The 14,383-nt window shown below is 27.2% G+C and overlaps 2 protein-coding genes across 2 annotated transcripts in view; one reads left to right on the top strand and one right to left on the bottom strand.

The window, feature by feature from the left end:
• Window positions 1-14,383, top strand: part of LOC135575108 (doublecortin domain-containing protein 2-like) — a 492,912-nt gene that overhangs the window by 137,791 nt on the left and 340,738 nt on the right. The window lies entirely within an intron of this gene.
• LOC115118989 (lysophosphatidylcholine acyltransferase 1-like) overlaps window positions 1,331-14,383 on the bottom strand; it is a 113,273-nt gene continuing 100,220 nt past the window's right edge. Inside the window, 3 exon segments of the mRNA XM_065027306.1 lie at window positions 1,331-2,860; window positions 3,302-3,443; window positions 3,689-3,787. Of these exon segments, the coding sequence (XP_064883378.1) occupies window positions 2,655-2,860; window positions 3,302-3,443; window positions 3,689-3,787 (447 nt within the window). The 3' untranslated portion in view covers window positions 1,331-2,654.

The following is a 14,383-nucleotide window of genomic DNA, read 5'->3' as shown; positions in this document are numbered from 1 at the left end:
ATCAAAAACTGAAAAATTGGGCGTGCAAAATTATTCAGCCCCTTTACTTTCAGTGCAGCAAACTCTCTCCAGAAGTTCAGTGAGGATCTCTGAATGATCCAATGTTGACCTAAATGACTAATGATGATAAATACAATCCACCTGTGTGTAATCAAGTCTCCGTATAAATGCACCTGCACTGTGATAGTCTCAGAGTTCCGTTAAAAGCGCAGAGAGCATCATGAAGAATAAGGAACACACCAGGCAGGTCCGAGATTCTGTTGTGAAGAAGTTTAAAGCCGGATTTGGATACAAAAAGATTTCCCAAGCTTTAAACATCCCAAGGAGCACTGTGCAAGCGATAATATTGAAATGGAAGGAGTATCAGACCACTGCAAATCTACCAAGACCTGGCCGTCCCTCTAAACTTTCAGCTCATACAAGGAGAAGACAGATCAGAGATGCAGCCAAGAGGCCCATGATCACTCTGGATGAACTGCAGAGATCTACAGCTGAGGTGGGAGACTCTGTCCATAGGACAACAATCAGTCGTATATTGCACAAATCTGGCCTTTATGGAAGAGTGGCAAGAAGAAAGCCATTTCTTAAAGATATCCATAAAAATTGTCGTTTAAAGTTTGCCACAAGCCACCTGGGAGACACACCAAACATGTGGAAGAAGGTGCTCTGGTCAGATGAAACCAAAACGGAACTTTTTGGCAACAATGCAAAACGTTATGTTTGGCGTAAAAGCAACACAGCTCATCACCCTGAACACACCATCCCCACTGTCAAACATGGTGGTGGCAGCATCATGGTTTGGACCTGCTTTTCTTCAGCAGGGACAGGGAAGATGGTTAAAATTGATGGGAAGATGGATGGAGCCAAATACAGGACCATTCTGGAAGAAAACCTGATGGAGTCTGCAAAAGACCTGAGACTGGGACAGAGATTTGTCTTCCAACAAGACAATGATCCAAAACATAAAGCAAAATCTACAATGGAATGGTTCAAAAATAAACATATCCAGGTGTTAGAATGGCCAAGTGAAAGTCCAGACCTGAATCCAATCGAGAATCTGTGGAAAGAACTGAAAACTGGTGTTCACAAATGCTCTCCATCCAACCTCACTGAGCTCGAGCTGTTTTGCAAGGAGGAATGGGAAAAAATGTCAGTCTCTCGATGTGCAAAACTGATAGAGACATACCCCAAGCGACTTACAGCTGTAATCGCAGCAAAAGGTGGCGCTACAAAGTATTAACTTAAGGGGGCTGAATAATTTTGCACGCCCAATTTTTCAGTTTTTGATTTGTTAAAAAAGTTTGAAATATCCAATAAATGTCGTTCCACTTCATGATTGTGTCCCACTTGTTGTTGATTCTTCACAAAAAAAATACAGTTTTATATCTTTATGTTTGAAGCCTGAAATGTGGCAAAAGGTCGCAAAGTTCAAGGGGGCCGAATACTTTCGCAAGGCACTGTTATAACATGGTTCCAGGACTGTGGTCGAGGCCATGTAACATGACGATAAGGACATCTTTATAGTTTAATAAGTCTCGTTACGGAACCCTGAGATTTAACCAGCATCTTCCAACCAGCATCTGTATCTCCGCCATCTTTCTGATATCAGCCATAATCACACCTTAAATCTGACCCCTCTGATATCAGCCATAATCACATATTAAATCTGACCCCTCTGATATCAGCCATAATCACATATTAAATCTGACCCCTCTGATATCAGCCATAATCACACCTTAAATCTGACCCCTCTGATATCAGCCATAATCACACCTTAAATCTGACCCATTTTACAGGTGTAGGATCTTAATTTGATCACCCTGTTTCAGGAGAACTTTCCTGCATTTAAAATGTGTAGTGTATTTTAGGTTTAAAATGTATTTTGAAGTTTGTAATTTCCACTTAGAAATGTCAGACTTTATTTTCCCTTATTTTATATATTGATGTATTAACCTGCCCAAAAATTACCATTCATTATAATCCATATAATAATTAAAACATTTCCTGTTGCTGCAGGATTATTTTCCCTGCTGTAGCCAACTGGCTCAAATTAAGATCCTACATCTGTACATCAGCCATATTGCACCTCAAAAGTTCAATCAAAGCCAAAGTGGGCTCAGACAATGTCACTGGTGCTTCAAGGCTGTTCTATTCATTCACAGTCCCTCAATACTGCTCGCTGACAGTAAAGCACCCATGCAGAGTCAAACCTGCCGTCTTTCCATCAGAAAGAACAAGATTAAACAAAGAAATAGACACCGAATTCACTCAAAACTAAGGTTCCCTTCCCTGGCTGAGGTGTTGTCTCTCGACCTCTCCCAGACCCCAACATGGAGGAAACGTCACATCTCCCTTCTAGTGTTTCATGCTTCACCTCTCCTCAATCGTTATTAGCCATCTTTTTGGCATTTAAAATGTTCCTTCCTCAGAACAAATACAAAAAAACTCTACTAAAACAAACAACGATTGATCACCAAGATCAAATGAACCGTAGAAACATTATGGATACGGTTAATAAGGGTTACATTTCTCGTGTGTGTGTGTGTGTGTGTGTGTCTGACTGACCATACATATAGCCCATCAACAACAACAACAACAACCCCCACCACCCACTCTCTCACCAGGAGAGGTGGATTCTGAGGTGACTAACAGACTCAGTTGTGTTTCTTCACTGAACAGTCCGTCGTTGTGTCGTGGTGGTTGTCTCGCGGGCTGAAGTCAGGGCAGAAGCCGTTGGTCTGAGGCTTGGCGTTGGGCGTGGCCTTGGGCTGGTGAGGACAGCCGTTACGGCCTGTATTGTCTGTGGACAGGTAGTCCTCACTGAAGTTTGGGTGATGCTCTGCAAAGCTCCTGAACTTGCCTGTTACCACCACAGGGGGGCGCCACACACAACGGTAAAGGTTATTCCAAGCAAGTTAAATACAGTAACCTACAATTAACACACTAGAAAAACAAGTGCATGTTTACAAAGATAGGTACACTCCTAATATTTACAAATGAACTAGAGATTACAGACACAACATAACTGTGGGTAGCCTAGTGGTTAGAGCGTTGGACTAGTAACCGGAAGGTTGCAAGTTCAAACCCCAGACCTGACAAGGTACAAATCTGTCGTTCTGCCCCTGAACAGGCAGTTAACCCACTGTTCCTAGGCCGTCATTGAAAATAAGAATGTGTTCTTAACTGACTTGCCGGGTTAAAAAATAAATAAAGGTCCAAAACCACCCCAGGCATATACTCCCAAGAGCAGCTAAACAGAAGTTGACCCCAGTACAAGCTAGGAAGACAAGTCGTTTCTTACCAAAGGTGAGTTTCCCCGTGTCCTCTGTGTCGATAGCAGCAAAGAGACGTGAGACGTCGAGGTCAGCCACTCCTAACGCCGTCTTTAGGACGCAGGCCAACTCAGCCACTGTGATCGCACCGTCCTCCTCCGCCTCAAACATCTGGGATATATGCAAATAATAACTAACACACATTAGATGACCCTGACCCCTTTCACATCTCACTCACACCCATTGAGCCGGCTGGGCCCTCAGACCATCTGTTTATATCTAAACAGTCTACAACTCACACCATGGGTCATTAGTACATCCTCTCAAATGGAAAATGGCAGAGATATCAGTGGTCGTAGGCCCTCTGAAAGACACCTTGACAGAGCATGAAACCAGAGCTGGAGCAGAAAACGTACCCTGAAGGCCAGTTTCATGGTCTCCAGAGTTTTAGCAGGTCTGCATACAACCGATAAGGCGATGACATATTCTCTGATGTCTATCACGTTGTCTTCCTCCTGGAGGAGAAGAACAGAGTGAAGAGTTACTGAAGGAATCTGGCAAAGCACATGTCTGAATCTAACGTCAATATCTAATATCTGAATCTAATGTCTGAATCTAATGTCTGAATCTAATGTCTAATGTCTGAATCTAATGTCTAAATCTAATGTCTGAATCTAATGTCTGAATCTAATGTCTGAATCTAATGTCGGAATCTAATGTCTAAATCGAATGTCTAAATCTAATGTCTAAAGTCTAAATCGAATGTCTAAAGTCTAAATCTAATGTCTAAAGTCTAAATCTAATGTCTAAAGTCTAAATCTAATGTCTAAAGTCTAAATCGAATGTCTAAATCTAATGTCTAAAGTCTAAATCTAATGTCTAAATCTAATGTCTAATGTCTGAATCTAATGTCTAAATCTAATGTCTGAATCTAATGTCTAAATCTAATGTCTAAATCTAATGTCTAAATCTAATGTCTAAAGTCTAAATCTAATGTCTGAATCTAATGTCTAAATCTAATGTCTGAATCTAATGTCTAAATCTAATGTCTAAAGTCTAAATCTAATGTCTGAATCTAATGTCTGAATCTAATGTCTAAATCTAATGTCTAAAGTCTAAATCTAATGTCTGAATCTAATGTCTAAATCTAATGTCTATAGTCTAAATCTAATGTCTGAATCTAATGTCTAAATCTAATGTCTAATGTCTGAATCTAATGTCTGAATCTAATGTCTAAATCTAATGTCTAAAGTCTAAATCTAATGTCTGAATCTAATGTCTAAATCTAATGTCTAAATCTAATGTCTAAATCTAATGTCTAAATCTAATGTCTAAATCTAATGTCTAAATCTAATGTCTAAAGTCTAAATCTAATGTCTGAATCTAATGTCTAAATCTAATGTCTAAATCTAATGTCTGAATCTAATGTCTAAATCTAATGTCTGAATCTAATAAATCTAATGTCTAAATCTAATGTCTGAATCTAATGTCTAAATCTAATGTCTGAATCTAATGTCTAAATCTAATGTCTGAATCTAATGTCTGAATCTAATGTCTGAATCTAATGTCTAATGTCTAAATCTAATGTCTAAATCTAATGTCTAATGTCTAAATCTAATGTCTAAATCTAATGTCTAAATCTAATGTCTAAATCTAATGTCTAAATCTAATGTCTAAATCTAATGTCTAAATCTAATGTCTGAATCTAATGTCTGAATCTAATGTCTAAATCTAATGTCTAAATCTAATGTCTAAATCTAATGTCTAAATCTAATGTCTGAATCTAATGTCTAAATCTAATGTCTAAATCTAATGTCTATATCTAAATCTAGTGTATAAAATCTAGTGTATAATAGTGTATAATATCTAGTGTATAATATCTAGTGTATAATATCTAGTGTATAATATCTAGTGTATAATATCTAGTGTATAATATCTAGTGTATAATATCTAGTGTATAATATCTAGTGTATAATATCTAGTGTATAATATCTAGTGTATAATATCTAGTGTATAATATCTAGTGTATAATATCTAGTGTATAATATCTAGTGTATAATATCTAGTGTATAATATCTAGTGTATAATATCTAGTGTATAATAATAATATCTAGTGTATAATATCTAGTGTATAATATCTAGTGTATAATATCTAGTGTATAATATCTAGTGTATAATATCTAGTGTATAATATCTAGTGTATAATATCTAGTGTATAATATCTAGTGTATAATATCTAGTGTATAATATCTAGTGTATAATATCTAGTGTGTAATATCTAGTGTATAATATCTAGTGTATAATATCTAGTGTATAATATCTAGTGTCTAATATCTAGTGTATAATATCTAGTGTATAATATCTAGTGTATAATATCTAGTGTATAATATCTAGTGTAGTGTATAATATCTAGTGTATAATATCTAGTGTATAATAGTGTATAATATCTAGTGTATAATATCTAGTGTATAATATCTAGTGTATAATAATAATATCTAGTGTATAATATCTAGTGTATAATATCTAGTGTATAATATCTAGTGTATAATATCTAGTGTATAATATCTAGTGTATAATATAATATCTAGTGTATAATATCTAGTGTATAATATCTAGTGTATAATATCTAGTGTATAATATCTAGTGTATAATAGTGTATAATATCTAGTGTATAATATCTAGTGTATAATAATAATATCTAGTGTATAATATAATAATATCTAGTGTATAATAATAATATCTAGTGTATAATATCTAGTGTATAATATCTAGTGTATAATATGTATAATATCTAGTGTATAATATCTAGTCTAGTGTATAATATCTAGTGTATAATATAATATCTAGTGTATAATATCTAGTGTATAATATCTAGTGTATAATATCTAGTGTATAATATGTATAATATCTAGTGTATAATATCCAGTGTGTAATATCTAGTGTATAATATCTAGTGTATAATAATAATATCTAGTGTATAATATCTAGTGTATAATATCTAGTGTATAATATCTAGTGTATAATATCTCTAGTGTATAATATCTAGTGTATAATAATAATATCTAGTGTATAATATCTAGTGTATAATATCTAGTGTATAATATCTAGTGTATAATATCTAGTGTATAATATCTAGTGTATAATAATAATATCTAGTGTATAATATCTAGTGTATAATATCTAGTGTATAATATCTAGTGTATAATATCTAGTGTATAATATCTAGTGTATAATATCTAGTGTATAATATCTAGTGTATAATATCTCTAGTGTATAATATCTAGTGTATAATATCTAGTGTATAATATCTAGTGTATAATATCTAGTGTATAATATCTAGTGTATAATATCTAGTGTATAATATCTAGTGTATAATATCTAGTGTATAATATCTAGTGTATAATATCTAGTGTATAATATCTCTAGTGTATAATATCTAGTGTATAATATCTAGTGTATAATATCTAGTGTATAATATCTAGTGTATAATATCTAGTGTATAATATCTAGTGTATAATATCTAGTGTCTAATATCTAGTGTATAATATCTAGTGTATAATATCTAGTGTATAATATCTAGTGTATAATATCTAGTGTATAATATCTAGTGTATAATATCTAGTGTATAATATCTAGTGTATAATATCTAGTGTATAATAGTGTATAATATCTAGTGTATAATATCTAGTGTATAATATCTCTAGTGTATAATATCTAGTGTATAATATCTAGTGTATAATATCTCTAGTGTATAATATCTAGTGTATAATATCTCTAGTGTATAATATCTAGTGTATAATATCTAGTGTATAATATCTAGTGTATAATATCTCTAGTGTATAATATCTAGTGTATAATATCTAGTGTATAATATCTAGTGTATAATATCTAGTGTATAATATCTAGTGTATAATATCTAGTGTATAATATCTAGTGTATAATATCTAGTGTATAATATCTAGTGTAGTGTATAATATCTAGTGTATAATATCTAGTGTATAATATCTAGTGTATAATATCTAGTGTATAATATCTAGTGTATAATATCTAGTGTATAATATCCAGTGTATAATATCTAGTGTATAATAATAATATCTAGTGTATAATATCTAGTGTATAATATCTAGTGTATAATATCTAGTGTATAATATCTAGTGTATAATATCTAGTGTATAATATCTAGTGTATAATATCTAGTGTATAATATCTAGTGTATAATAATAATATCTAGTGTATAATATCTAGTGTATAATAATAATATCTAGTGTATAATATCTAGTGTATAATAATAATATCTAGTGTATAATATCTAGTGTATAATATCTAGTGTATAATATCTAGTGTATAATATCTAGTGTATAATATCTAGTAGTGTATAATATCTAGTGTATAATATCTAGTGTATAATATCTAGTGTATAATAATATCTAGTGTATAATATCTAGTGTATAATATCTGTATAATATCTAGTGTATAATATCTAGTGTATAATATCTAGTGTATAATATCTAGTGTATAATATCTAGTGTATAATATCTAGTGTATAATATCTAGTGTATAATATCTAGTGTATAATAATAATATCTAGTGTATAATATCTAGTGTATAATATCTAGTGTATAATATCTAGTGTATAATATCTAGTGTATAATAATAATATCTAGTGTATAATATCTAGTGTATAATATCTAGTGTATAATAATAATATCTAGTGTATAATATCTAGTGTATAATAATAATATCTAGTGTATAATATCTAGTGTATAATAATAATATCTAGTGTATAATATCTAGTGTATAATATCTAGTGTATAATATCTAGTGTATAATATCTAGTGTATAATAATAATATCTAGTGTATAATATCTAGTGTATAATATCTAGTGTATAATATCTAGTGTATAATATGTATAATAATCTAGTGTATAATATCTAGTGTATAATATCTAGTGTATAATATCTAGTGTATAATATCTAGTGTATAATAATAATATCTAGTGTATAATATCTAGTGTATAATATCTAGTGTATAATATCTAGTGTATAATATCTATCTAGTGTATAATAATAATATCTAGTGTATAATATCTAGTGTATAATATCTAGTGTATAATATAATATCTAGTGTATAATATCTAGTGTATAATATCTAGTGTATAATAATAATATCTAGTGTATAATATCTAGTGTATAATATCTAGTGTATAATAATAATATCTAGTGTATAATATCTAGTGTATAATATCTAGTGTATAATATCTAGTGTATAATATCTAGTGTATAATATCTCTAGTGTATAATATCTAGTGTATAATATCTAGTGTATAATATCTAGTGTATAATATCTAGTGTATAATATCTAGTGTATAATATAATATATCTAGTGTATAATATCTAGTGTATAATATCTAGTGTATAATATCTAGTGTATAATATCTAGTGTATAATATCTAGTGTATAATAATATAATATCTAGTGTATAATATCTAGTGTATAATATCTAGTGTATAATATCTAGTGTATAATAATAATATCTAGTGTATAATATCTAGTGTATAATATCTAGTGTATAATATCTAGTGTATAATATCTAGTGTATAATATCTAGTGTATAATATCTAGTGTATAATATCTAGTGTATAATATCTAGTGTATAATATCTAGTGTATAATATCTAGTGTATAATATCTAGTGTATAATATCTAGTGTATAATATCTAGTGTATAATATCTAGTGTATAATATCTAGTGTATAATATCTAGTGTATAATATCTAGTGTATAATATCTAGTGTATAATATCTAGTGTATAATATCTAGTGTATAATATCTATAATATCTAGTGTATAATATCTAGTGTATAATATCTAGTGTATAATATCTAGTGTATAATATCTAGTGTATAATATCTAGTGTATAATATCTAGTGTATAATATCTAGTGTATAATATCTAGTGTATAATATCTAGTGTATAATATCCAGTGTATAATATCTAGTGTATAATATCTAGTGTATAATATCTAGTGTATAATATCTAGTGTATAATATCTAGTGTATAATATCTAGTGTATAATATCTAGTGTATAAATATCTAGTGTATAATATCTAGTGTATAATATCTAGTGTATAATATCTAGTGTATAATATCTAGTGTATAATATCTAGTAATATAATATCTAGTGTATAATATCTAGTGTATAATATCTAGTGTATAATATCTAGTGTATAATATCTAGTGTATAATATCTAGTGTATAATATCTAGTGTAATATCTATGTATAATATCTAGTGTATAATATCTAGTGTCTAATATCTAGTGTATAATATCTAGTGTATAATATCTAGTGTATAATATCTAGTGTATAATATCTAGTGTATAATATCTAGTGTATAATATCTAGTGTATAATATCTAGTGTATAATATCTAGTGTATAATATCTAGTGTATAATATCTAGTGTATAATAATAATATCTAGTGTATAATATCTAGTGTATAATATCTAGTGTATAATATCTAGTGTATAATATCTAGTGTATAATATCTAGTGTATAATATCTAGTGTATAATATCTAGTGTATAATAATAATATCTAGTGTATAATATCTAGTGTATAATATCTAGTGTATAATATCTAGTGTATAATATCTAGTGTATAATATCTAGTGTATAATATCTAGTGTATAATAATAATATCTAGTGTATAATATCTAGTGTATAATATCTATCTAGTGTATAATATCTAGTGTATAATATCTAGTGTATAATATCTAGTGTATAATATCTAGTGTAGTGTATAATATCTAGTGTATAATATCTAGTGTATAATATCTAGTGTATAATAATAATATCTAGTGTATAATATCTAGTGTATAATATCTAGTGTATAATATCTAGTGTATAATATCTAGTGTATAATATCTAGTGTATAATATCTAGTGTATAATATCTAGTGTATAATATCTAGTGTATAATATCTAGTGTATAATATCTAGTATAATATCTAGTGTATAATATCTAGTGTATAATAGTGTATAATATCTAGTGTATAATATCTAGTGTATAATATCTAGTGTATAATATCTAGTGTATAATATCTAGTGTATAATATCTAGTGTATAATATCTAGTGTATAATATCTAGTGTATAATATCTAGTGTATAATATCTAGTGTATAATATCTAGTGTATAATAATAATATCTAGTGTATAATATCTAGTGTATAATATCTAGTGTATAATATCTAGTGTATAATATCTAGTGTATAATATCTAGTGTATAATAGTGTATAATATCTAGTGTATAATATCTAGTGTATAATATCTAGTGTCTAATATCTAGTGTATAATATCTAGTGTATAATATCTAGTGTAGTGTATAATATCTAGTGTATAATATCTAGTGTATAATATCTAGTGTATAATATCTAGTGTATAATATCTAGTGTATAATATCTAGTGTATAATATCTAGTGTATAATATCTAGTGTATAATATCTAGTGTATAATAATAATATCTAGTGTATAATATCTAGTGTATAATATCTAGTGTATAATATCTAGTGTATAATATCTAGTGTATAATATCTAGTGTATAATATCTAGTGTATAATATCTAGTGTATAATATCTAGTGTATAATATCTAGTGTATAATATCTAGTGTCTAATATCTAGTGTATAATATCTAGTGTATAATATCTAGTGTATAATATCTAGTGTATAATATCTAGTGTATAATATCTAGTGTATAATATCTAGTGTATAATATCTAGTGTATAATATCTAGTGTATAATATCTAGTGTATAATATCTAGTGTATAATATCTAGTGTATAATATCTAATAATATCTAGTGTATAATATCTAGTGTATAATAATATCTAGTGTATAATATCTAGTGTATAATATCTAGTGTATAATATCTAGTGTATAATATCTAGTGTATAATATCTAGTGTATAATATCTAGTGTATAATATCATATCTAGTGTGTAATATCTAGTGTATAATATCTAGTGTATAATATCTAGTGTATAATATCTAGTGTATAATATCTAGTGTATAATATCTAGTGTATAATATCTAGTGTATAATATCTAGTGTATAATATCTAGTGTATAATATCTAGTGTATAATATCTAGTGTATAATATCTAGTGTATAATATCTAGTGTATAATATCTAGTGTATAATATCTAGTGTATAATATCTAGTGTATAATATCTAGTGTATAATATCTAGTGTATAATATCTAGTGTATAATATCTAGTGTATAATATCTAGTGTATAATATCTAGTGTATAATATCTCTAGTGTATAATATCTAGTGTATAATATCTAGTGTATAATATCTCTAGTGTATAATATCTAGTGTATAATATCTCTAGTGTATAATATCTAGTGTATAATATCTAGTGTATAATATCTAGTGTATAATATCTAGTGTATAATATCTAGTGTATAATATCTAGTGTATATCTGTATAATATCTAGTGTATAATATCTAGTGTATAATATCTAGTGTATAATATCTAGTGTATAATATCTAGTGTATAATATCTAGTGTATAATATCTAGTGTATAATATCTAGTGTATAATATCTAGTGTAGTGTATAATATCTAGTGTATAATATCTAGTGTATAATATCTAGTGTATAATATCTAGTGTATAATATCTAGTGTATAATATCTAGTGTATAATATAATATCTAGTGTATAATATCTAGTGTATAATATCTAGTGTATAATATCTAGTGTATAATATCTAGTGTATAATATAATATCTAGTGTATAATATCTAGTGTATAATAATAATATCTAGTGTATAATATCTAGTGTATAATATCTAATATGTATAATATCTAGTGTATAATATCTAGTGTATAATATCTAGTGTATAATAATAATATCTAGTGTATAATCTAGTGTATAATATCTAGTGTATAATATCTAGTGTATAATATCTAGTGTATAATATCTAGTGTATAATATCTAGTGTATAATATCTAGTGTATAATATCTAGTGTATAATAATAATATCTAGTGTATAATATCTAGTGTATAATATCTGTATAATATCTAGTGTATAATATCTAGTGTATAATATCTAGTGTATAATATCTAGTGTATAATATCTAGTGTATAATATCTAGTGTATAATAATAATATCTAGTGTATAATATCTAGTGTATAATATCTAGTGTATAATAATCTAGTGTATAATATCTAGTGTATAATAATATCTAGTGTATAATATCTAGTGTATAATATCTAGTGTATAATAATAATATCTAGTGTATAATATCTAGTGTATAATATCTAGTGTATAATATAATATCTAGTGTATAATATCTAGTGTATAATAATAATATCTAGTGTATAATATCTAGTGTATAATAATAATATCTAGTGTATAATAATAATATCTAGTGTATAATAATAATATCTAGTGTATAATATCTAGTGTATAATATCTAGTGTATAATAATAATATCTAGTGTATAATATATCTAGTGTATAATATCTAGTGTATAATATCTAGTGTATAATATCTAGTGTATAATATCTAGTGTATAATAATAATATCTAGTGTATAATATCTAGTGTATAATATCTAGTGTATAATAATAATATCTAGTGTATAATATCTAGTGTATAATAATAATATCTAGTGTATAATATCTAGTGTATAATATCTAGTGTATAATAATAATATCTAGTGTATAATAATAATATCTAGTGTATAATAATAATATCTAGTGTATAATAATAATATCTAGTGTATAATAATAATATCTAGTGTATAATATCTAGTGTATAATATCTAGTGTATAATAATAATATCTAGTGTATAATATCTAGTGTATAATATCTAGTGTATAATAATAATATCTAGTGTATAATATCTAGTGTATAATATCTAGTGTATAATAATAATATCTAGTGTATAATATCTAGTGTATAATAATAATATCTAGTGTATAATATCTAGTGTATAATATCTAGTGTATAATATCTCTAGTGTATAATAATAATATCTAGTGTATAATATCTAGTGTATAATAGTGTATAATATCTAGTGTATAATATCTAGTGTATAATATCTAGTGTATAATAATAATATCTAGTGTATAATATCTAGTGTATAATAGTGTATAATATCTAGTGTATAATATCTAGTGTATAATATCTAGTGTATAATAGTGTATAATATCTAGTGTATAATATCTAGTGTATAATATCTGTATAATATCTAGTGTATAATAATAATATCTAGTGTATAATATCTAGTGTCTAATATCTAGTGTCTAATATCTAGTGTATAATATCTAGTGTATAATATCTAGTGTATAATATCTAGTGTATAATATCTAGTGTATAATAATAATATCTAGTGTATAATATCTAGTGTATAATATCTAGTGTATAATATCATATCTAGTGTATAATATCTAGTGTATAATATCTAGTGTATAATATCTCTAGTGTATAATATCTAGTGTATAATATCTAGTGTATAATATCTAGTGTATAATATCTAGTGTATAATATCTAGTGTATAATAGTGTGTAATATCTAGTGTATAATATCTAGTGTATAATATCTAGTGTATAATATCTAGTGTATAATATCTAGTGTATAATATCTAGTGTATAATATCTAGTGTATAATATCTAGTGTATAATATCTAGTGTATAATATCTAGTGTATAATAGTGTGTAATATCTAGTGTATAATATCTAGTGTATAATATCTAGTGTATAATATCTAGTGTATAATATCTAGTGTATAATATCTAGTGTCTAATATCTAGTGTATAATATCTAGTGTATAATATCTAGTGTAGTGTATAATATCTAGTGTATAATATCTAGTGTATAATATCTAGTGTATAATATAATATCTAGTGTATAATATCTAGTGTAGTGTATAATATCTAGTGTATAATATCTAGTGTATAATAGTGTGTAATATCTAGTGTATAATATCTAGTGTATAATATCTAGTGTATAATATCTAGTGTATAATATCTAGTGTATAATATCTGTATAATATCTAGTGTATAATATCTAGTGTATAATATCTAGTGTATAATATCTAGTGTATAATATCTAG

The sequence above is a fragment of the Oncorhynchus nerka genome, linkage group LG14, assembly GCF_034236695.1.
Source record: "Oncorhynchus nerka isolate Pitt River linkage group LG14, Oner_Uvic_2.0, whole genome shotgun sequence".
NCBI classification, from domain to species: domain Eukaryota; kingdom Metazoa; phylum Chordata; class Actinopteri; order Salmoniformes; family Salmonidae; genus Oncorhynchus; species Oncorhynchus nerka.
Note: the sequence above shows the minus strand (reverse complement) of the source record. Positions and strands in the feature narration are given on the sequence as shown.